At 45.0% G+C, this 23,017-nt stretch overlaps 3 protein-coding genes across 6 annotated transcripts in view; all 3 read left to right on the forward strand.

The window, feature by feature from the left end:
• The window catches only part of SMG1 (SMG1 nonsense mediated mRNA decay associated PI3K related kinase), a 59,516-nt gene extending 57,854 nt beyond the window's left edge, over positions 1-1,662 (forward strand). For all 4 annotated transcript variants that reach the window (XM_065732523.1, XM_065732527.1, XM_065732525.1 and 1 more), the window contains 2 exons: positions 8-114; positions 783-1,662. In XM_065732523.1, the coding sequence (XP_065588595.1) occupies positions 8-114; positions 783-860 (185 nt within the window). In that variant the 3' untranslated portion in view covers positions 861-1,662. The remainder of the gene's footprint in view (positions 1-7; positions 115-782) is intronic.
• A 3,413-nt stretch (positions 1,663-5,075) lies between these two features.
• Positions 5,076-10,124, forward strand: ARL6IP1 (ADP ribosylation factor like GTPase 6 interacting protein 1). The gene is made up of 6 exons (XM_065732528.1): positions 5,076-5,148; positions 6,828-6,961; positions 7,369-7,488; positions 8,326-8,443; positions 8,884-8,968; positions 9,183-10,124. The coding sequence occupies exons 1-6, from the start codon at positions 5,113-5,115 to the stop codon at positions 9,299-9,301; spliced, it is 612 nt and encodes a 203-aa protein (XP_065588600.1). The 5' UTR covers positions 5,076-5,112; the 3' UTR covers positions 9,302-10,124.
• A 404-nt stretch (positions 10,125-10,528) lies between these two features.
• Positions 10,529-15,303, forward strand: RPS15A (ribosomal protein S15a). The gene is made up of 5 exons (XM_065732529.1): positions 10,529-10,605; positions 11,526-11,663; positions 12,269-12,348; positions 13,960-14,045; positions 15,171-15,303. Exons 2-5 carry the CDS (start codon positions 11,531-11,533, stop codon positions 15,262-15,264), a joined length of 393 nt encoding a protein of 130 aa, XP_065588601.1. The 5' UTR covers positions 10,529-10,605; positions 11,526-11,530; the 3' UTR covers positions 15,265-15,303.
• Positions 15,304-23,017: the final 7,714 nt, after the last annotated feature.

Genomic DNA, 23,017 nt, shown 5'->3' on the forward strand with positions numbered 1-23,017 from the left:
CCTTTAGCTGTGCAGGAAAGGAATTCATATGCAGTTAGTGTGTGGAAGCGAGTCAAAGCCAAGTTGGAGGGCCGAGATGTGGATCCCAGCAGGAGAATGTCTGTTGCTGAACAGGTTAGTTGAAAATAGTAAAGTTCAAATAGCAGACCTTGCCTTAAGTATTTGGTATCAAGCACGTGTTGTATATGCATGTTGAAGTGTGCCTTAAGTGCTGAAATCCTACTGTGAAAGGGGAATCCCTATGGAGTGGTGCTATTTAAATTCCATAATAAGTGCCTTTGTCTTGCATTGCTGCACTGATTGTCAGATGAGTTCACTTCCTATATCAGAGTTACTGAGACCCATGAATCAGATAAAATTGTCTTTTGTACATCAGGGAGCTTATGTTTGTTACACAGCTGTTGGTATCCAGTGAGAACATGTGGTTTGTAGAACTGTCTGAAGGACAAAGCTTGCGTGCTCACCAGTGTCACACAGCTGTGCTCTGCTGCAAGAACGTGTCTGCAGACTTGGCAGTTTGAGAATGCTGTGCCTGTGGTCAGGGTAGGGGTTATGGGTGAAGTGATGCTGGATTGCTTCTTGCCCATCCAGTACAAATTCCTGTCTCTTATGTGGACTACAGAAAGTTACACAGCATTAAGTTTACAGTGAAAACAGTTTTGTTCTTTTTATTTTTTAATGAAATTTTGTATTTGCAGGTGAAATGTGACAGTAGAAGCTAAGATTGCTTAAGCACGTTAAAAAGGAGCATGTTTTAATTACTTGTTTGACCTTTTTAATAGGTTGACTTTGTGATTAAGGAAGCAACTAATCTAGATAACTTGGCTCAGCTGTATGAAGGTTGGACTGCCTGGGTATGAGTAGGGAGAAAGCAGATGGGTCTGGTTCAGCGAGGTCAGACATCCACCAGAATCAACTCGGCCTCAGGCATCCGTAGCCACACCACAGTCGGTGGTGATGCATACTGGGGCTTAATCTGAGGAAACCTAGGAAATCTCGGAGCACTGGGAAGTGAATCCTGCAGGATAGCTGCACTCAGGGATACGCTAAACACAATGGTCTGCAACCCCCAAGGTCAGGGGTGCGAGTTCACCGCTTGAGCAACACGGTTTGTCTTTCTGCTACGGAAGAACTGCAGACGTGTCTGGGGGTTAGCTGCAGAAAGAAATCGGGATGCTACAAACCGCAGAGTGATTTGGAACTCAATTCCACCTGACCCTGTGAACAATTCAGGAAACACCGAACCCTGTTCAAAGAAAAACAGAAAAAATGGGGCCATGAAGAAATCGCAGCAAGGAAGATTTGATGCATTCAGATTCTTGATACTCTTGTTGCTCGGCAGCAGTGCTGGTTGAGTTGACCAGTTAGTGCGGGAAAAGGCTACAAAACGTAAACTTCAGAAATGGACTGAAAGCAAAGAGCTGTACATCAGAAACATGCTGCATTGGAAGAACTTCTGAGATAGAAGAAAAAGCCTTTGTTCTCTCCTCCCTTTCCTCCTTCCTTTCTTTCGTTCCTCTCAGCCTCTCCTCGCATACACCTCTCTTGGCTTCTTCTTGTAGGCTAGGCGTACTTCCAATATACTTTTTATTTCAATCCTTCTACTTCACAGTTTAGTCAAATTAACAACTTAAGTTTTGTTTGGTTTAAAAAAAAAAATTTCCAAAAGCACTGAAAACATGGAACATCAGTGATCAGCTATGAGTTGGATGGTCAAATGCAAAATGTAATTTTGGTTATGATAAAGTCATTTCTGTGATTCTATTATGTACAGTTTCTCAAAATTGTCACTGTGCATTTAAAAGTAATGAAACCTACGGGCATTTGATTTCATGTGCACTTCCCTCTGCTTGCAGTGTTCACTTTTTTTGTGATTCAAATCGTCCCTCCAATCTCATTCTCCTGTGATTGCTGTAGTTTCTTTCGTACGACGTAGCTAAGCCGATGTAATCTTTACCTTTTTAAAAACCAGGATAGAGTCTCTCGTAGAGTTTTACATTGTTGATGACAGATAAACAATAAAGTGATGTTCTGGTGGAGGTAGAGTGATACGCTTTTTACTTCACTTTCCTAATACTTACAGTTCACACTTGTAAATTATACTGCTTCAGTTCACAGGGGTATGTGTATAATCCAAGAAATGAAGGACTCCAGTTTTTGTTCAGCCAGCTCTGTAACGATTTTGGTAAAGTAATTTCGCTTTGCCAAGTTGCTTTTATGGTTGGTTGTTCAGTAGTGCATCCATAGCGAATCTTTTACCAAGGCTTGTTTTTAATAACTTTAACTCACTGCACTGAAAGTGTGATTAAGATCAGACAGCTCTCTACAAATCATCTTTGATCTATGTCCTGCCTCTCTGCCAGTGGCCTAAAATCCACCTCATCCCCATTTTGAAGTGGGACACCTTTAGGAAAAGGCAAATTCCTTTTCTTACTGCAAATAAACTAACGCGATTTGGGTACAGCTGCAGAATCATACGTGTTCTGATAACTAAAGCAGAAACGCATGCTGGCGTTGTCGGTCACTTGCATAGCTGTGTATAAAAAGTTTCTCTTTGGTAAATTGTGTTCACTGCACACAGCTGCTGAAAGGGGACAGATGAAGGAAGATCCTTTATGCCATTTTAGTCGCAGAGTAAAAACAGACTTTTTTTTTTTCAATCAAAATTTAAGTTTTTTAAAGGATTTGAGCCAGTGGCGAAAAGATTCCTTTAATGGAATGGATCTGAAGCAGTTCATCTGAGTAGAAAGCGTGGCTAGGAGTCTTCAGATAGCCTGAACTAACGCCAGGCACAAGTAACAGAACTTACAGAATGTCAGTATTTGCACTATGCTGGTGGCTCTGCCTCCTCTGTAGGTCTTAGAATTAATTCACTTTCTCCTCTGTTGCCAACTTCTTGTGGATATCCACTTGGAAGTGTAAGCATTCTCAGAAGACAGGCGGCCTTCTTTGCAGTCGGATTGCCTGAGTAACTCCAGGGAAGTCCCAGGCTTTCTATTTAACAACACCCATGCAAATGCATTCCACTGTCATTGCTTCCTGAACCCTCTGCCATGCCGTGTATTGCAAGAAGGAAGGTGCTGGAATGTTGCAGTGAAGAACGTTCATACACAGAACAAGACACTTGACGCTGTTGGTCCTTTTTACTTTTTTTCCAGTTAAAAATAACCTTACGAACAATCTGTTTGGAGTACCATAGTAACAGGAGTGTGTTATACATGCTGTTTTATTTCTTGGAAGCTGGGGGAAGGGGAGGGGTAATGCACTCACTTGTGGCTCATGTGTTATGCCTCTGCCATCCGGAAATGAAACACTTGTGTGGAGATGGGTTCTTTACTGCATAATTTAATAAAGTTTTAAAAAGGAAAATGCCTATTCATAATTTCCTTGTGGTTCCTACTTGTGGCTTTGAAAAATGGGAGGAAGAGTAAATACAAACTAACATCAAACAAATCAGCTCTGCTTTGTTACACTGAAAACAGATTCTGCGCTTCTGCACTAGGTGTGAAATAGGGCTGCATTACTTGCAAGTAATGTGTTTCTGAAGACACACAGTAACTTCATTATTTCAGTTATTTTTCTTTTAAGAAAGTGAGAAAGTATCCTCTAATTTGTAATGAAGCTCCAGTGGAGGCACTGGTGCCACAGTGCCTGCGTGAGGAATGAGTGTGGTTCACTGCACAAACCACCATAGCCATAAATCCAGGCACTGGGGCCATGCTGTTTGAGCAAACTTCAGTGCTTTGAAAGCGTCTCAGAGTCCAAAAGTAAATACGCAATAATTTCCTATTATTAGCAGCCCTTCCCTTTTAGGAGTTAAGGAATTGTACAAGGAAAGGTATTTAAAATGACACTGCCATTCATCATCTGCTTCCTTAAAACAGCATCTGATTGCTGAGTGAAATGCACACACTGTCTTCAGTGGAGGAATTATTCAGGAGTGTACCCTTAACACTTCACCTAAAGAACATTATTGAAAAAGGCTTGTTACATATAAAATTAGTTGTGCCGGAATGTGTCACTGATCAGAGCAACTTTGCCACCCAGCAGATTGATCTCTATTAACAGCACAGGGAAGAAGCCTGGGGGTGTTTATTGCGTTGGGTTGGTTAGGTGTGGTGAGTGGGCCGGAGGGGCACAGTGTCAAATTGGTGTCTGCTCAAAGGGCACAGAATTGAACTGCTCCTTTCAAGGGAGCTTTGGAGTTAGCTGGGGCGTTGGATTTTCTGTGTGCTAAGGAAGAAGCCTCATGCTGCAGCGTGATCTGCACTGAGGTGCACGGGAAGCAATCTGCTCTCTGTAGCTCGGGTAATGAACAGGGAAGTGGCACTTTGTGGGCCCTGCAAGGGGAGAAGAGCTGCAGTGGGGCACTGAGGTGGGTGCTGGCATTTGACGGCTACTGTGAAGCCAACGCCTGACGCTCCTGCAGGGCACCGTGGGCGCTCCCAGCAGTGGTGAAGGTGCCCTGCTTCCTCACGACGCTTGCACCAGAATTGTTGCTGGCATCGCTTCCTCGGGAAACTGCCTTTTGTTCAGCCTTGCCCTCCTTTTGGCACAGCGTTACTCCTGACGCGTGCGGCTGAAACGTTCAGGAAGCTCCGCCAGAACAAACACGCGTCTCCTCGTGCCTTTCTCCCACGTCTGTCTGCATGCCGGGACGGCTTCTGGCAGCAAGCTGAGCCGCGCTTCTGGAGCGCACGCTTCCTTGCCTACTAATGCCCACAGTTACAGGTTACGCGGGCAGACGTTTTCAAACAACAACACGTCACACGCGCTGAAGGCTCTGGGCGGCCCCGCCCTCCTCGGTTCTCCGCCCGAAGCGCCGCACCGCTCACGGCCCCGGGGGGACCCGATCCCGCGCGCCGCGCGCCCACTGCCGCCGCCGTCGCATTGCGACGGAGGGGAGGGAGGAGGCGCGGACGCCCCACTCTGATTGGCCGGCTGCTTCCGTTCGAATCCCATCAGCCAACCATCTGCCGCCGGGGCGCGGCGGGAGCTCTGGGATTGGCCCGAGCCGCGTTGGAGCCGGCCAATCGGAACGCCCACAGAAGGCCGCAGAAGCCACACGGGGCGGCGGTGGCGGGTGTGGCCGTGTTGGGCGAGCCGGGCAAGATGGCGGAGGGCGACAACAACAGCGTCTACCAACTGGTCAGTGCGGCGCGGCTCCTCGGGACGGGGGGAGTTTGCAGAGCCCGCTGCGCGAGGGCGGGCGAGGAGGGGCAGGCGGCCGCTGGGCGCCGGCGGTGCGGGGAGCTGGGCACTCGCGCTGCCGTTGCTGGGCCGCCTCGTTGCTCTTGGGGCGCGGGGGATCGCCGCAGTGCGCTCCTTGGCTGCGCTGTACGGAGCCTCAGCGTGCGGGGCCGCGTTACCCGCAGCGGGAAGGCCGCCCTGCGCTTCCGCCGCTCGGTCCGCCGCCGGTCCGCCGCTCGCGGCTGTCACGGTCACGTGGGACAGCGCGGGGAACGCTCGGAGCTACGGGAGCAGTGCTGCGAGCCGCGCTTCCAACGGCGCGCGCCGTGCTCCGGGCTGCGTGCCGCTGCGGTGTGCGAGTTCAGGGGGATAGGAACAACGAGCAGTGCCACAGGGCTGGGTCTGCAGGGCGGGCGGGGCGGGTGCTGGCAGGAGCTGCTCTCACTGCTTTCTGTGCCTGCCCCAGCGCGAGGCCGCTCCGGACAGCTGCCATCACACTGTGCTTAATGGCGCTGCTGTGTTCCGGTTCGCTTCCCACTGCGCTGTCTTCCTCATAATGGTCAGTGCAGGCGGTCACAGCGGAGCACTTGGCTATCAAGCATCTTCTGGAGAAGCTGAGCTTTTTTAACGTGAGGATTTACATTTGTATCATAACACAGATGTAATGAACTGGAAGGCGTTCGGCAGTCTCAGCTTCCTGTTGTCCTCGGTGCTGAAGTGTAGCTTTTCCAGTAGTTTCTGGTGGGATTGCAGAAGCTCTGCTTTGCAGTGACAGCTGCACTCAGCTGTCCTTGTTCTAAATCCACTCCATCTCTGCGCAGCACACGTGCAGGGCTGGGGGACTTTTGACCCCTGCCTTTGTGGAAAAGTCGGTTCCAACCATGGTTACAAGAGTTTTGTAACCTGAGATCCCTCTTCTTTGCTGGGGCTCACTGTTAAGCTATGCTAAATGCAGAACACCTGAGGTGAACTGCTTAGGGAGCTGCTGTCAGAGCAGATGGGGCCTCCTCAGGGAAGATGCGTGGGGAAGGATGGAGGGATGATGTAGGAATGGGAGGGTAGGGGCTGCCTGCTTGCTGTTTTGGGCAGCTTGTGGGAAAACTTTCTCTTTGCATCCCAGTGTGATCAGTTTGGAATTTCCATGTTCTAGTTCTGGGTTTCTTCATCTCTTTTCCGCATAGCAAAAATGAGTGTTTGACAGCAAGTAATGTGTTACAGTTATCCTTGAAAATACATATATTTAAAGTAGCTCTCACATATCAGGAAAGCTGCAACTTTGAGGGGCTAGGCTTTAAAGCTTGACTTTCCCCTAAGCTGGGAAAGGGAGCACCATAAAGGGAAGACTGGTGCAAAACACTCGGATGAAGGCTGTGAGGGGGTATCATTTGATCTGGTGAGATGTGCTACTACTACTTCATTAGGTTCTGGACTGTTTTAAAGTATCTCTTCTACAACATTGTAACTTAGTGTGAATTTATAATGTAATAATTAATAATGTAATAATCTAATTACTCGGATGTGTGACTGGGGTCTTTGTGACGCTTCTGTTAGCTACTGTTATGTGGGAACTAATCTAATATTCTGATTAGAAATAATGCTTTCTTCCTTTTTTTTTTTTTTTTTTTTTTTTTTTTTAGGCTGCAGAGACAGCTAGCTTGGAAGAGCAGTTGCAAGGATGGGGAGAAGTGATCTTGATGACTGACAAAGTTCTTCGTTGGGAGAGAGCCTGGTTTCCTCTGGCACTGATGAGTGTTGTTTCATTTTCTTTCCTGTAAGTAGCTCTGTGCTCTTGTGGCTAGTTGCAAAGATAGAAAGGAAATTAGGATTATTGAGACTGCTTTAAAAGACCTCTTTAAAAGTCTGATAAGAAGGCTGTGAAGGCTCTTCTGGTCCTATTCCTTAAAGTGTGTGAACTTTGAAACGGAAAACCTAGAAGTACTGGGAACAGGAAGTAACACAGGTCAGATCCTGCCCAGAGGAGGGCGGTGCCTTCTGCTGATGTTTCTCAGGCCTGGTTGCTGTAGCTTTTTACTGGGCTCAACTCTGCCTTTCCATCGGTGTGTTCATATTCTGCCATCATCCTTTGTATCCTGCTTCTTCATCTGTTTGAAGTCCCACAGCAACCTGAATATATGTCTGAGTGCTGCAAGTATTTAGCAGTCAATTTTGTTTTTGCAGGATGGTCTACTACTTGGATCCATCTGTTCTTTCAGGCGTCTCCTGCTTTGTTATGTTCATCTGTTTGGCTGATTATCTTGTTCCTGCTCTTGCACCCAGAATCTTTGGCTCTAATAAATGGTGAGGAAAGCCTTAAATAAAAATAGCCTGATTGTAAAGAAACTGATTTCTGTCTAAGTGAATATCTGATTTGCAAGTGTCAAATGAATCCTATATTGTCATTGTAATGATCAATCTCTGTAATTTATGAAGTGAGGACACCTGTAAAATGCCCTGCATTCTTTTTCTGAAATAAAACTACTATGGTAATCTTTATTGTTCCTTCTCTTTAGCAAAGTAAGATTTTAGTTTGGAGGAGTAGGGGCATGCTTTGTTCTATTAAAGATGTTTGTTCAGCAAGCCAGTATACGCTACTTCATAGATAATAGATACTGACAACTAAAAATATGAAAGGAATTGTGTCCTTTGTTTAGAATAGTACTTGTGAATATAATGAAGGTAAACTGATGTACAGGAATCCTAAGAGTCTGAATGTGATCATAGATTCCGAAAAGGGCAATGCTTACATAAAAATAGTGAGCTGAGGGAGAAACTTATTTGAACTAATTGTGAGTTTAAAATTTGTGTATCTGCTCTAAGTTGACTAGTGGATAAATATTCTTGACTATAACTGTACCAGCATAAGAACCCAAATTATTCTGCACACATATGGCAGATAAAGATGAAAATCAATGCTCTTCTGGCTTGAATAACAGGTGCTGTTTTAGAGTCCATTTGAGGGATTCAGTGCACTTAAATTACATGGGCAGTTGTATTACAATGCTCAGTAACAGTAAAGGTACAAAACTGAATTAAATGTCAAGATAGGTACTTTTTTTTCTTCTGGGAAATAGTATAAAGTTCTTGAATTTCAGGTGAGAACATGAGTTCTTATTCATGGCTTCTCTTTATTCAAAGGACTACAGAACAGCAGCAAAGATTTCATGAGATTTGCAACAATTTGGTCAAGTCTCGTCGCCGAATTGTTGGATGGTGGAAACGCCTTTTCACGCTGAAGGAAGAGAAGCCTAAAATGGTATTGAGTTCTACTGTTATAAAATCTCTTTGCTTTGTTGCATCTGAAGTATTTAAGGAGAGAACATGTACCACCTGTCTGAGAAGCTAGGGCTTAGTGTTTCAGCTTAGTTGCATGAATTAATAATTATATTGGTCAGAAACAAAGCTTCAAGTGCTGTGTGAAATGCAAGCTGTATGGATGTGGGGGTAGCACAACAGGAAGGCTGTTTCAATAGAGAAGAGCTGCCATACTGTAATACAAATAATGGTGTGTAAATTATTGAGAATGTACAGGTGTAGTCTCTGCAGTCTTAATTCTAACAAGCCGTGCACAGAAACTGCATGTGGAGAGGCCAGTGGACTTCACTCTAGTTTTAAACTCTGAAATGTTGCTGGATGCTGAAGGGAAGAATGAGAGTTTCCTTCAGAACAGTCGTAACTGCTCTTTTCTTTTTTTAGTACTTCATGACCATGCTTTGTTCTCTTGCTGTGGTTGCCTGGGTTGGACAGCAAGTTCACAACCTTTTTCTGACATATCTTATTGGTAAGTGTGTAGTGTGCAAAACAAATCCAACTTTGTTAGCTGTCCAGAGTGATATGATGCTGGTAGAACTATGATTTGATTATTTGTGTGGGGACTTTTTCTTTAACCTGGGGCATTTGTGTGTTCAGGCAGAGGCTGAAGGGGAGCGAGGAATTGCAGGGTGACAGAAAATCATTAAAGGGTTAGTAAATAATTGATTTGTTTATTTTTCCAGTAAGTTTCTTACTGCTGTTTCCTGGACTGAACCAGCATGGGATCATTACGAAGTATGTTGGAATGGCAAAAAGGGAAATAAACAAACTGCTCAAGCACAAGGAGAAGAAAAATGAGTGAAGAATTAACTGCTGTTTGCTCTTGTAAAAGGTTTTCTTGGGAACAGTTCTGTGAATTAATGTATAATTAAGATAGTAGAAGTTGTATTGCTCACTGGCTTACTTTTTTTATTGGCTCTGATGAATTGAAAATGTCACTCTAGCATCTGCTATGGGTTTGTCTCTCTTGCTGTGTGGATTAGGGTTCTGTGTCTAATTTCATATGAAAGATCTTGACCTCTGACGTGTGGAGCTTAAGTTTCTTCACTGATTTAAGTGGGCTCATAAGTACCCTACCTATCTCAAGAACTTACTGCAATTGATCACAGCATTTCCGTACCCATTAGCTTCACCAGATAATGATTTGTGGTTACAGCAAGTATGAAGGAGTTCTGCAAGCTTGTGCTTCTCAGAGGCTTGTTACTACTGAGTCTTGAAGGAAGACAGTAAACTGAGGAAGTGATGGTAGTTGGGCATGCCCACCCACGTTTGGTGCAGAAGGTGGTCCTTTTGTCTCCCCAAATCTGTTTGCTTTCTGTGGCAGTGTCTGCCATGCTGTCTGCTGGACTGGGGTCTGGAATACACAAGTTTCTGGTTATTTAGCTGTAGTATGAACTTCAGTTTGTTGCACTGAGACTGTAGAGAGCGAGGTAAGGTGTGTGTGACCTTAAAAGCCAATTGTTCTGAAAACTGCTGTTGTGGAGCCAATGTAGCACGTTTGGTTTTATGAATGTTGTCTGTATACAAAATCACTCTGGATACGCTAGGTCTGTCTGTTGTAAATAAGCCTGTCTGAGTGTTGTGCTTTTCTATGACCTTTCCCTGCTTTTTTTTAAAAAAAAGAACTGAACTTTTTTTCTTTGAACAGCTAAAACCTGTGTTAATGCATTTTAAAAGTTTACTGTTTTAAAATGAAGTCTCCTCAGTGTATTGTAACAGTTGAATAGGTAAATATAGACTAATGAGAAACTTCAAGTCTTGTTCTTTGTAACCGTGGCTCTCGAGAACGGCAGGGGGTTTGTCACGTGGTAGTACCCTCAGTGTGTGCCCGGCAGTGGGCTGAGGCGGCTCGCTGTGGCTGCGGAGCGGCGCCCCTCAGGGAAGCGTTCGCGTTGCTATAGAAACACGCGGGAAGCGTCGCCCCGGAAGTGCGCCGCTATGTTCTCACCAATGGGGACGGCCGAACTCGGCGCTCGGCGCTTTCCGGATAGGATGCCAAGTCTCGCGAGATCGCGCCCTGCGGCGCGCGCCGCTCCGCGCTCATGGCCTTCCCATAATTCTGCGCGGGCGCCCGGCCTCTTCCTTTTCCGCCATCTTGCCGCACCGGTGAGTAGTGTCGCCGCATCGGCCCTGCCTCCATCCACCGCTCCTCCGCCCCATCCTCGCCCCTCCGCCGCCCCCGCTCCCCTTACCGGGGCCCGGAGACTGCGGCCGAGCAGTTCGGCCCGCTTTGAGCCCTCGCCGTCCCCCATGGAGTTCTGTAGAACCTCCGAAGCGGCATGTGGGGGGAGCGGCCTGCCTGCAGCTCAGGGGGAGGTGCAGGGAGCGGGCTGAGGGCGGCGGCGGTCCTGGGCCGGGGGCTAGGGAGCGGGGGACCGGGACCGGACCGTGAGGCGGAGCGGAGCGGCTCGGCGGGAGCGCTTGGCTTAGTGGCGGAAACCCGCGTGTACGGTGGGAGCCGGCCGGGTCCGGCATGGCCGCTCCGGGGCACGGCGGGGAGCGGCACGGCGGTGTCCGGGCTCGGCCTGCCTTGCGCAGCGCGGGGTGCTCCTGTCTTTAGCGCTGGAGCGCAGGAGGTGATACGCAGTCTCTCTTAAGAGTGATGTGTTACTTTCATCCTGTAATTTCTTGTTAATTGTGGATAGGGAAGCTAAGCAGTATCTGGCCTGTTTAATACCATACATAACCTGCTTTTTGGATGGGGTTAATACCGGGTTTTAAAATCTAAACCGTTCTCCTGGGAAAGGTGTCATTTGATGGCATGCTGCTTATTACATGTTGCTTTTGTAAAATTTGTGTATATGTCAATAAAGTCCAAACTGAAGTGCTAGTGTGTCTCATCTCCTGCGTTGTGACTATTTATGAACTCAAGCAAACCTGAATACGTGTTGTGACTTCCTAAAACTGAGGTTTAGTGTAACTTTTTGTCACTCAGGTCCTTAAGGTCAAAAATAAGCCTCAGAAGTGCCTCTCTGTGCTGTGATGGAAGCCTGGTGTGTGTGTAACTGCCTCCCTCCTCCCCACAGGCACCATGGTGCGCATGAACGTTCTGGCCGATGCTCTCAAAAGCATCAACAATGCAGAGAAACGTGGGAAGCGCCAGGTTCTCATTAGGCCGTGCTCCAAAGTAATCGTCCGGTTTTTAACTGTGATGATGAAGCATGGTGAGTGTGGACCACAGTGCTGATGTTTCGTTCATTCATGGTTTCTGGGTATTCTGCTTTGGTGAAGGAGATCTTCGGGTGAAGTTTGAGGATCATATTGAGTTGATATTGTTTGCTTTTGAATTTTGCAGTTAATTGGTGGTAGTTTTTTTGGAATTACTCCACATTGTGTATGTGGGCCTGTCTTTAGATGAGTGTGCTGTTAGTTTCTGGGAGGAGGGAGGAGGGGGAATATGTTTTTTGACAGTAGTATTCTTTATAAATTCTGAACATTGAAGCTGTCGGAAACATTCTGCACATATGAGACAAGTTCTGAAAACAAAAACAAAAGACCCTCACAGAGGTAATTCTCCAGTGCTTTAGATGTTTTCTGGCTTTAGAGAACAGTTAAATAGGACTACTTTGGTGTGGTTGAGTCATACCAGTTGGTACACTGAGGTTAGTCTTAATTGCTGAACACTTCTGAAATTCTAAGGCTGATGTTTTCTTCAGGTGCTTTTTGACTTAAGTAAATTGAGATGCTTGAAGTAGTTTTGATGGTGGCTTTTAAATGTACTGTAGCTACATATCATGTTTTGATTTGTGCCTTTTCTAATCTTTTCTAGGTTACATTGGTGAATTTGAGATAATTGATGATCACAGAGCTGGGAAGATTGTTGTCAACCTCACAGGCAGACTCAACAAGGTAGGATTTGTTTTCCTGAGTTCAGTTCTCTAGGAAAATGTTCAGATGAGGCCCTTTTGTCTGCTCTAATTGTGAAATAATTACTTGTAAGAACTTGGTATTTAGTTAGGTCTGCGTAAGTGAGAGTAATCTGGCTGTTATCAGTAATTATCAGATGTTGTATTTCCTAGGTTTGTAGTAGTGTGACTTAATTGCATTACTGTTAGGTGTTCAATACATAAGCTACATTCTTGGAAGTCAGTTTGTGGGTACTGTGTATTTCTCTTCAGGAGCTTTCTGCCTACCTAGTGATTTGTTTACTTGATTTTTAAGTTACCTAGACTAGTTTTGTTTTAAGAGATAGCAACTGAGTTGCTTACCTGTTGATGTTTAATGCTTCTAAACGATGAGGAGACAAGCATTTCTGCTGCTGCTAGGTTGGCTTTGCTTGTGGTTGAGGGAGAGTGAAATGTGATAGTTAGTGCTTTTTGGGTTTCTGGAGTGTGTGAATTGTTTCTGTGCTCAATTCTGTGTTCAGATTATGACTTAAAATATTGAGCTGTCTATTTCTGTGATGACTCCCTATGCATAGGGTCATAGAATCACCGAGGCTGGAAAAGACCTCCAAAATCATCCAGCCAATGGTCCACCTGTCACCAGTATTTCTCAGTAAACCGTGTCCCTCAGTACAGCATCCCAGTGTTTCTAGAACACCTCCAGGGTTGGTCGTTGTTTCCAGTGAAGCTATTCAAGCGTGAGAGGTGGTTTTCTAGTAAAGAAATATAAATATTAAATTGGCCAAAACATGTTGGGGGCTGTCTCCGTGAGGAACAGCTGTTGCAGCTGAGAATTGAGTGTAGTAGCAGAGAATTCTGATACAACTCAAATTTCTAGTGACGTGTCTCTAATGAAAACAATATATGTTGTATTTGAGTGATGTTTCTTGAGGTCTTTGTGGATGATTTAGTATTAGATATTGCAGAGTTAACCGGATGTGATGTTTCTCTCAGTAGCTGCAGTAGGAAAACAAGTTACTTGGTTCAGAAAAATGTCAGTGCAGTAAAGCGTACTCTGCTTTGCTCTTGAGTGTTGAGGTGGTTGGAGCAGTGATGTCACTACAGCTGGTAGTAGTGGTTGTGGTTGGTAAGTAATAGAATTAACTTGAAAATGCTGGTAACTTCTGTGAGTGTTAATTTCTCTCTGTTTAACACCTACAAGTGTTCTTGCTAATTCTTTATAGTGGTTACTCAAGGACAGTTTAATTCTAATGTCAGCTTTTTTGATGATGTAGAATACTTAACCTTTTGGTAGCGTAGCATGTTTTTGTGCTCTCCCAGCTCTGCCAATTAAATGACTAATTTAGCCTCTGCAGCAGTATGTATCTCTCCATATAGGCAAGGAGAAAGAGACAAGGATAGGAAATAGAAGCTGATTTACTATGTGAGTGTCATCTGTGAGAGAAAGGCATTTCATTCTATGAAATATGGGACATACTACTTGATGCTCTCTAATCTTTGCTGCCAAATACATTTTAATTGGAGTTGAATTTTTTTCATTCAGAAGACTAGAATTACAAGTGTACAGATCCAGTTTACATAGTTCTCTGGTTTGTAATGGAATTCTGTTTTATAGTGTGGTGTAATCAGTCCCAGATTTGATGTTCAACTGAAGGATTTGGAAAAATGGCAAAACAACCTGCTGCCTTCACGTCAGTTCGGGTAAGTATGGAGAGGAGTTAAATCCCTCATACATAAAACTGATCTTTTTTTTAATTACACTTTCATACTGCCTGAATTAGATTCACCTGATACCTTTCATCTCTCTTTAGTCTGAAGGCACATACGAGTCTGAAAATTCAGCTTCCATATAAATGCTTTTTAACCAGTTCTGAAGGAGTGCTACTAAGCAAGAGCCTTTTTTTTTACATTTCCTTAGCTTACAGAATTTTTGTTCCTTATTTTACTTTTATGAATGTCTATTTATAGATAGCAGTACCAGATGAATGGAATTAGGTTGCACTTTTGTGATGGTGTTTAAATTGATTAGATATTAATTAACGTGATACTCAGCCTCTTTAAGTTCTGAAAATCCAAACCAGAAAATGTTACAGTATGTTTTTCTTTCCCCAAATTCTCTTAAGTTGAAAGTAGTAAGTTGCAGTGGCTCTGCTAGTCTGCTCCATCCGAGGCAGGATTAACAGTTCCTTGTCATTTCTTTCCTAAAAGCTCCAGTGATAAGCTGCCAAGTCAAGCTGTACCTATCCAGCTTGATGGAAGGTGTTTCATACTGAGATTGTTCAAGAGTATTCATAGAGTGGTGGGACAAGAGGTTTTCAGACATGAAGCGGTGTGAACTATGCTGATAATCCAAATTATTATTATTAGCATTAGAAGTCACTAAGCTGCTTCAGTTGTCAGTCCAGGTTCAGGTACTTCAAGTACTCATCTGTGTAGGCATGAGCAGTGTTGTAAGCACAGAGGGACAAAGCCTTCCGAGTTGGCACCATAGCAGCCCTCACCTGCTCTGAAGGAAAATTTCTCCTTGAAATAGAAGCAGACTTTGTCGAGAAACTATAGACTTCCTTCCACTAGAACAGGAGAACTGACTTTGTGATAGGAACGTATAAGGAAACTGAAGGGAGAGCAGAAGCCTGTAAATGTACTCTGTGTGCTGCACAGTTGGGAGAGTTTATTTTTTGTTCTCTGGTACCATGCCATCTATGTTATGTCCTTTCTGAAAGAAACATCTTACTGTTGTAATACAAAGATCAGGTTTGTGCCTTTAGCTCTGTGTGAACGTAGAAGAAAATTTCAATAAACTGAACATGTGTTCTTCCTTAATAGGTACATAGTACTGACAACCTCAGCTGGCATCATGGACCACGAGGAGGCTAGGCGAAAACACACAGGAGGCAAAATCCTGGGATTCTTTTTCTAAAACTTGTAAAAGAGGATACTAATAAATCGTTCAAACGGACTCTGGTGTTTCCAGTCGGTATTTCAATGACTTCTAATGCTACCTGCAGCAGTGGTTGTCACACAGCTCTTTAACTGTGCTTAAGTTCTGCCTTTACTTCAAATGATGCTGATGTTCCACACTGTCCCTGGTTATGATTTTTTTCTGTTAATGATACAATGTGCAATTAATTGTTAGCGTTTTTTGAATGATGGGTACAGGTAGCTCTACGGAATGGCCTCAGTGGGGAAGTTATGATGTGAAATTGCTTTGGTGTTCTGAGTTGGGATTGCCCCCTTCTTTTTAGGTATGTGGGTCACCATAGTTACATGAGAGCAACTCCTTACTTCACTTCTAGGCTAAATGAAAGATGCCTTTCCAGAGTCCATTTCCTGCTTGTGGTTTAAGATTAAGAAGTTGTGAGATACGAGACTGAAATAATTAGATGGCTGGAGTTTGACATTAGATCACAAACTTATTTTAGCTCTTAAAGTGTTGAGTAATTGAGGTACAGGAGTTAATGGTTTTTTTCCTTCAGTTTGCTGCTGTGTTGATCAGAATTTTGGGCAGGGTAGCTGTTGTGCAGCTGCTTTGTGTTTTTCCCTGAGCTTGCAACTGTTTGCGATCTCTTGAAGTCTCTGTAGTGAGAAAGGAAATGAGTGGTTATCTTTATTTCAGGTATGTTATGTGTGACAGCATAGTGTACTCGATACAGAAATAGCATGTTTCCTTAAAGCAGTGCATAGAGCAGCTAACTGCAGCTGAAGAGCTACTGCTACTTGGTGAAATGTAGAGAATGGGAAGTGGGCTTCTGGGCTGATTGCCTTACTTTTAAACTAGTTTGTAACTACGTATCCTACGTCAGTTTAGTCTCATTCCTATGTGAGCAAACAGGTCTTAGCTCTAGATGCAGGATAGTCTCACCCAACGTTTGTCTTTGAGGAGCGAGAAGGTAGCAGCTAGGCTGCTTTCCAGTCGGTGGTAGTGTGTTGGTGTCCTGCAGCACAGACATACCCCTTACCTGAGAGCAGGGAAATGATTTATACGGTGATAGCTTTCCTGTTCTGTCCCATTCTACTAAAGGTGCGAAGTCAGAATTGCAGATGGCATAAAAACATCAAGATGTGGCTATGTTTAGCTGAAGATGAGGAGACTTCCTGAAGCAAGAGCATTTCTGATATTCAGCTGGGAGTAGAACTATGTTAATTTATTCCACAGGGCAGCCCAGCACCTTCCTTAGAGTTACTAAATGGAGATCAGAGCTCAAGGATGGAAAGGACTTGCAGGGAAGAGTGGAGCAGCAGGTACACCTTTTTGACAGTGTAACAGATGTAGCCCCATACCAATGTAATGCATGTGGAAGTGAAAGTGGCTCACCTCTGTTCTTGATGGCAACTCGGAATCATAGAATGGCAGTTGGTCTTCATATGGGGAAAACAGAGTGGGGGGCACCTGAGGAAAGCTCCTGTACTGCAAACTCCTGATGTGGATGTCTGGAAGTGGGTTAATCTCTGTACCCTCTTGAGATGTAGAGAGACGGCCTTTTGACTCGAGGTCTGCTTTGCTTGTAAAGCCTAAACTTAACACGAGACTCTGCGAGCAGGATGGCAGGGAGCTTGTGTGCCCAGCTCCAGTGCTTTGGGAGAGGCTGCTGTTGGTTGGAGGCTGTGGGTAGTGAGGGCAGTGCTGTGCTGCCTGCAGTCCCTCCATACTGCTCTGTGCAGCTAACCACATGGTAAGGATCAGCAGTCTGAGTCACAGGTGGAAAATGGGCTCAGAATGCAGTCTGAGTAACACAAACTGCTCACTGAGTTGGATGCAGAATAACACGTTTGAGTAACCTGCAATGCAATAAGGTATTAATTTTTGCATAGTTGTCAACAGATGGCAGCATCTGACACTGAATTGGGCGACTGAGGGTGATCTCTGTAGCGAGAGGAGTCCTAAGAGGGCTCTGGCATTGCTGCTGGTCTCTTCATATGGAGCTAATCATCCCAAATTTTCTTCTGCTCTACAAGGAAATTTCTTCTGTCTTTGCAACAAAGCCTAACTTAATATGGGAGATGGGAGAAGGTATGGATCTTGAGCAGATTGCACCAGGGTGAAGCCTTGTGCACGACAGCAGGTTCACTGGAAGAACAATTTCTCCTCTCTGCTTGGTGGTTCTCTGCCACATGCAGTTCATTCAGCTCAGTTCTGAACTGTGTGTGTGTGGTTTCTCGAACTTGTGTGTTTGTTTCTTGCACCAGAAACACAAGCAGTAATTAAGCAGTGATTGCAGATGTCTGGAATGGTTACTTAGTGCCTCTTATACACCTGTTGGAATCTAGACAAAAGGCAGCAGTGACAGACAAGAATGTATGTTGCCATGCTACAGAAGCAAGGGGAGAAAATGGGTTTAAAACAAGACTTGTTCAGAGTCTTACAACCAATTAAAGCACGTTGCAGGCTCTCAGTATCAGCTGTTCCTAGCATGGCTGGCAGGCACTGCTGTTTACTGGGGAAGGGTGGGATTGTCGTGTTCCTGTCAGAAGCAGATGGGACTTCACACTGTGCAGCAGCTTGTGCTGTAGCTCGGTGCACCTCACTAGGGTGCTTAAAAGAAAAAATAATTTTAAAAAAGCTTTGGGCCTGCTTCCCCCCCCATGTGTTACCTGGAATTACCTGGATATTTCATTACCAAATTACAATCTGGAAAAACAGTGTTGTTATCGTGCTCTGTTGGCTGAGGGTGGGGGAAGGAAAACTGTAGGCCATGAATACACAAGGTTCAAAGCGGGGCCAGCGATGCCTGTGGCATTGAGACTGCTAGTCCCCCCTTCTGAAATTGAGTTGTGAAGTAAAATACAGAATGGACATTGTTATCTTTTCTGACTTCGTATCACAAAGGCCCAGACCTCTTCCTGATGAATTTCACCCCATTCAGTGCTACCCAGGTGTTGAGCAGGTGAATGGGAACAGGAAGGTGTTGCAGTGGAGGAGCTCCCTTTACCAAGCTATGATGATTACTCTCAACAAACATCAGGCAAATTAAAACCCCTTTATTGAAGTCTGGTATGTGCTGCTGACAAGCTTCAGTCTAACAAGGTAATTGAACATCTGGTTTCCTTTAGAGAGAGCTGTGGCCGACTGCACTGCACCTGTGCTGTGTCCTGCAGCCCTGCTTCCCTTCCTTCATGTGCTGCCTGTGACACTGAGCTGCTAAAGACAGACCCCCAGGGACGTGTATTTTGTTCTGAGGCTGGCACTCAGGCTGTACTCACTGCACAGTGATAGTTGATCAAGTTTTAGTGCTGTGCAACAGCATAACGCAGGGTGCTTGAGATCAGCAGCCACCACTTAGGTTTTTTATAGTGACATAAAACACCATTAAAGTGGATGCCGAATGGTCTATAAAAGCAAATGGGTTTGGTGCATATTGTAATGAAATAGGTGGCTTGTTCTACCTGCTCTGGGCTGCGTGATGACTTTACTGGGGAATTTGTCTTAAGGTGTATAAAAATGGGTCAGCTAAAGGATGTTTTTACTTTGAGCAAATGTAGTTAGCTGGTGCCTGGCCACAGTACTCTTCCACTGCAGCAGTAACTTGTTTTCATGTTCAGCTTTCTGATACAGCAGGTTACCCAGCACTGTTAGCTGATGAGAAATGAGGTGCAGTGTGTCCAAGACTGCTTACAAAACATGGCAGACGAAGTGACTTTGCTCTTCAGGAGTGTTCAGAGACTCCCAGTGCCCGAAGCTCCTATGACTTATGAAGAAGACTTAGAGTCCTCTCAGCTTACTGCAGGAACAATGAAATATTCAAGCTTGGATTTGTGTGTGAGTCCTGCTGTGCATTCTTATCCCCCATGTCCTGCATCTGTACTAATGTGCCATGAGCTTGGTGACATCAGAATGGCTCTGGAAGAGCTTTGGGCTTCTTCCATTCAGGTAGGGTGCAGCAGGCTGCCCGGAGCTGTGGTGCCCCATCCCTGGAGGTACCCAGCACCAGGCTGGGGGTGAGCCTGGGCTGCCTGAGCTGGTGGGGGACAGCCCGCCCATGGCAGGGGGTTGGAACTGGATGGTCTATTAGGTCCCTTCCAACATAAACCAGTTTAGGATTTTGTATGCGCTCCTGCTGTGTCGGCTGCCTTCAGCCTTAGCAGGGTATGTGCACTGAGCAACCCAACCCAAACTTCCTCATTGCTGACTGTAAGCAGTGCTTACCATAACTCTTCTTCACAGTTTGGGGGCAGCACTGCATCGGGGCAAGCCGTGGAAATGGAGAGCATTCCTGCAACGCTGTAATTGATTGCTGTTGGCTCTTGGGTCCCTTCACTTACAGCCAAGAGTTCAATTGTTTCAAATTCCAATTTCAAATTGACTTATTATTCCAGCTCTATAATCGCATCATGTTACTGCTGCTACAGAATGCAGTTTTCCAGAAGCCTGCAGTCCCCTGCCTTTGATCTCTAGATGTCCCTCTTGCCCCAGTACTAGAAAATATGAGAAAGGTGGGATTAGCAGAACACACAGTAAGTGATCTTACATACTGCTTTGTGTAACATCTGCTCATCTTCTCATCCACAGCTAGATCAGAGTGGGATCTCAGTTCTGTTGAGAGGAAGAAACACAGTTTTTCCATTCTTGTTCTTTTCCACTGATGCACAAATAGTGTGTTTTAAGCTGGACCAGGCTGAGGGCAGGAAGGGTGAAGGGAAGTGCAGGTGATAAGTGAGTTTAAAAGAAAAGCTGCTGCTGAAACTCACCTCTGTGGATAGATAGAATCTAACCAAATAGTTTGGTTCATTGTTTCATACAATATGAGTTTGTTTTAAAAAGAGAAGACCAAGAAATTCAATGAGAACTTCAGGTCCTAACTCCATTTAGTATCTTTACAAATCTGTCTTTTAACAGTAACAATGGAAAAAGTCATGGGGGAAATGGATTTTTTTTCTCCTCGCACCTCTGTAATTCACAAGGATGCTCATCTCCTCTTGTGCAGCAATGTGCCCAGCTCTATTCTTGCATAGTGGGCTCCTCGACATAGAATCTTTGATATGAACTGGTAATTAGCACCAGCCCTCACTCAGTCCTTGGGATTCATTCCCAAGGGCTGCAGCATCCAAGCCCTCAGCTGAGTGATCATGCCTGTGTGTGTGAAGCACTGTCAGGCAGAAGATGGGAGGACTGGTCCTACCATGCAGGGCATGGGGCTGAGGACCACAAGCTCGCTGCATGGCAGCAGTCTGCCCTGTTTCCCTGAGCCCCCCCCAGGGCAGGAGAACCCAACAAAATACAAATCCAGTGTTGATAGGTGGTGGCTCAACAATAGATACAGCACTGACAGGTAACGCACTCTGGTAGCTGAAATAAAAAGAATTAAACTGTACAAAAGCGTGCTTTAATTGCTAACTCTCTCCTGTCTTCTTGAATCATGAGAAATAAAGGTCTCCTCTTCAGTGATGAGCAGTTCCAGGCAGAGCAGACGTGATGGGGGAAACATGTTTGGAATAAATACTGATGTGAATGACACTTATTAGCTACAGTGTGGCATATTTATTTCTCTGTAGTTAGCATAATAGCACAGTTTGAAATGAGAAGAATTCTTTACTCTTGTCTACGTGTGCATGCATAAAAATAACAATGGATTGTTATGGCCAGAATGCAGATGATTTTTCTGTCTCTGCAATTAGCAGCAGTGTTTGGATGGCATCACGTGATGGAGCTGAGCGAGGGGCCTTGGCACGGCTGTGCTTGGAGAAAACCTTCCTGTGTCAAACAGCAGATGAGATGACAGCACAAGAAGCCAGCTCTTCTCTGTCTCCACAGCCTGCTCTGCTTTTGGTGCTCCTACAAGAGTGAGAGACCCCAACACCCATGTCATGCTCTCCTGGCAGTGTGCAGGGAGATCTGCTCACTTGCAGAGTCTGCTTGGTTGTAGAATTAGAGATCATCCTAAGTTGGAAGGGGCCCATAAGGATCACTGAGTCCACCTGGGTCCTGCTGCTTGTGTGCCTCTTTGGGTTTTGCAGGGGTTAGACTAGATTTCTGAGATTAATTTTAAAATGCCTGGTTAACTTAGGTTTTCCCACTATAGTTGTTGCCATTTCTTCTCTGTGCTTCTAGAGCTCATATCATGCCTCAAGTGGCATTGAGGTTTGGGGGTGCTGTGTTTGCAGGGAAACAAAGCACCCAGTGAGAGCAGAGCTTGGCCCTCTGTGCCCTACAGTGCCCACACCAGTGCAGCAGCTTGTGGGCAAATCTGGTAGTGCTCAGGTGGCTCCATGAGCACCTGCCTTCCCATCACTGCTTTGGGTAGCGGTAAGATTTCTCACCTTTTCTGTTTATAATTCGTTGGAAAAACACAGAAATTGTGAATGTTGGACCTTCTGTGCCTTGTTCAAGCTTTGAGAGAAATTGTCTGGTGTCTTGCAGGGTTGGTTGGGGAAGGGAAGATAATGGGCTGGGCAGGCAGGGGCACTGTCTGTGTTCTATTTCCTGAAGAAAAATCATGAAGTATTTCAAATGAGAGGAGCCAACAGCTTCTGAGGTCGGCTGGGAATGCTGAGTGCTGTCTCGGGAGCTGTCTTGGAAGCCTTTTTGTTGAGGAATAATTATAGTGTGGCAGAAGTATGTACTTGCCAGGTATTTGCCTGCCTTATTTGTACTGTATTCTTCCATTGCTGAAATGTAAGATGAAAAACCTTAAGGCGTATGCCCAGGAGTAACTAACTTTCCATTCTTCCGACGTTCACTTGACTGAGTGTATGGTTTAGAAATACTATAAAAGTGCCAGGCCGTGGCTTGAAATATCTCATTACCAGGTGTCAGGCTGCTTATAACTTTCAATCAGAGATTGTTGAGGTTTTTTGTGCCTTTCTTTTCCTGTTGGTCTTCTAATGAAAATGCCAAAAAGAGAAAAAGAAACTATTACTAAAAAAAAAAAAAAGCTGCTTAGATTGAAAATAAAACTGCTGAGCCAGCAGTAGCTTTCAATAGTTCTTGCACTGTTTCATGGCTCTGACTGTATATTTCATGAGGCCCTGGGATATTGCATGGTGTTGAGGGTCTCGTGTGGGCACAAAGATGCTGTTTTTCAGTGTGCTGTGAGATGATTTATGTTGAGGCAGGGAGTAAAACCCCAGGTACTGAGTTAAAGCAGTGAGTGTTCCCTGTAGCAGCTGAGGACTTGAGGGTCTCCATGTCAGCTGGAGCATGTGCTGCTGGGGATGAGAGTGTCACAGCTTGTGTACCACCACCCCAAAGTGCTGCCTGCTGGGAAGATGCTTTCTCTCAGCAAAATGCACCCTGGTGCATCCTGCTGCCTGAAGTGCACTCAGTGCCACTATGGGGGGTGACAGTGCCCCAGAGCAGCCTATGTTTGTGGAGTGTTGCTGTAGTTCTCTCTGAGGTTCAGCTGATTGCTACTTCAGGCCTGCCAGAGCCTAGAGTCAACTCCCAGCAGCAACGTGAGCACTTTCCACAGCAGGGAAAGGGAAACTTGGAGACATGGCAACCAATTTGAAAATAATAAAACACTTAAAGCTATATGAAAAGCATCTTGCATGGAAAATCAGACAGGGCAGGAGAAACAGCACTTAGCAGCAACATAATGCAGCTGAAATCTTTTTCTTAGAGATAATCATCTCTGACTCTAGCAGTAAAAATAAAGGACAAAAGCTGGAGGAAGGCAGAAAGCGCAACTGTGGGAGTGAATCTTGGTGAAATTAACATTAAAAACACAATGAAAAGC

The sequence above is a fragment of the Cyrtonyx montezumae genome, unplaced genomic scaffold (genome assembly GCF_038088225.1).
Source record: "Cyrtonyx montezumae isolate F1298 unplaced genomic scaffold, pur_monq_1.0 scaffold_16, whole genome shotgun sequence".
In the NCBI taxonomy this organism is placed as follows: domain Eukaryota; kingdom Metazoa; phylum Chordata; class Aves; order Galliformes; family Odontophoridae; genus Cyrtonyx; species Cyrtonyx montezumae.

Bases quoted from the DNA above. Each gene is read 5' to 3' on its own strand.
- RPS15A (XM_065732529.1), top strand. From the start codon at position 11,531: ATGGTGCGCATGAACGTTCTGGCCGATGCTCTCAAAAGCATCAACAAT. The intron at 12,349-13,959 runs GTAGGATTTGTT...TCTGTTTTATAG, and splicing joins TCACAGGCAGACTCAACAAG to TGTGGTGTAATCAGTCCCAG. The intron at 14,046-15,170 runs GTAAGTATGGAG...CTTCCTTAATAG, and splicing joins CTGCCTTCACGTCAGTTCGG to GTACATAGTACTGACAACCT.
- ARL6IP1 (XM_065732528.1), top strand. From the start codon at position 5,113: ATGGCGGAGGGCGACAACAACAGCGTCTACCAACTG. The intron at 5,149-6,827 runs GTCAGTGCGGCG...TTTTTTTTTTAG, and splicing joins ACAACAGCGTCTACCAACTG to GCTGCAGAGACAGCTAGCTT. The intron at 6,962-7,368 runs GTAAGTAGCTCT...TTGTTTTTGCAG, and splicing joins GTTGTTTCATTTTCTTTCCT to GATGGTCTACTACTTGGATC.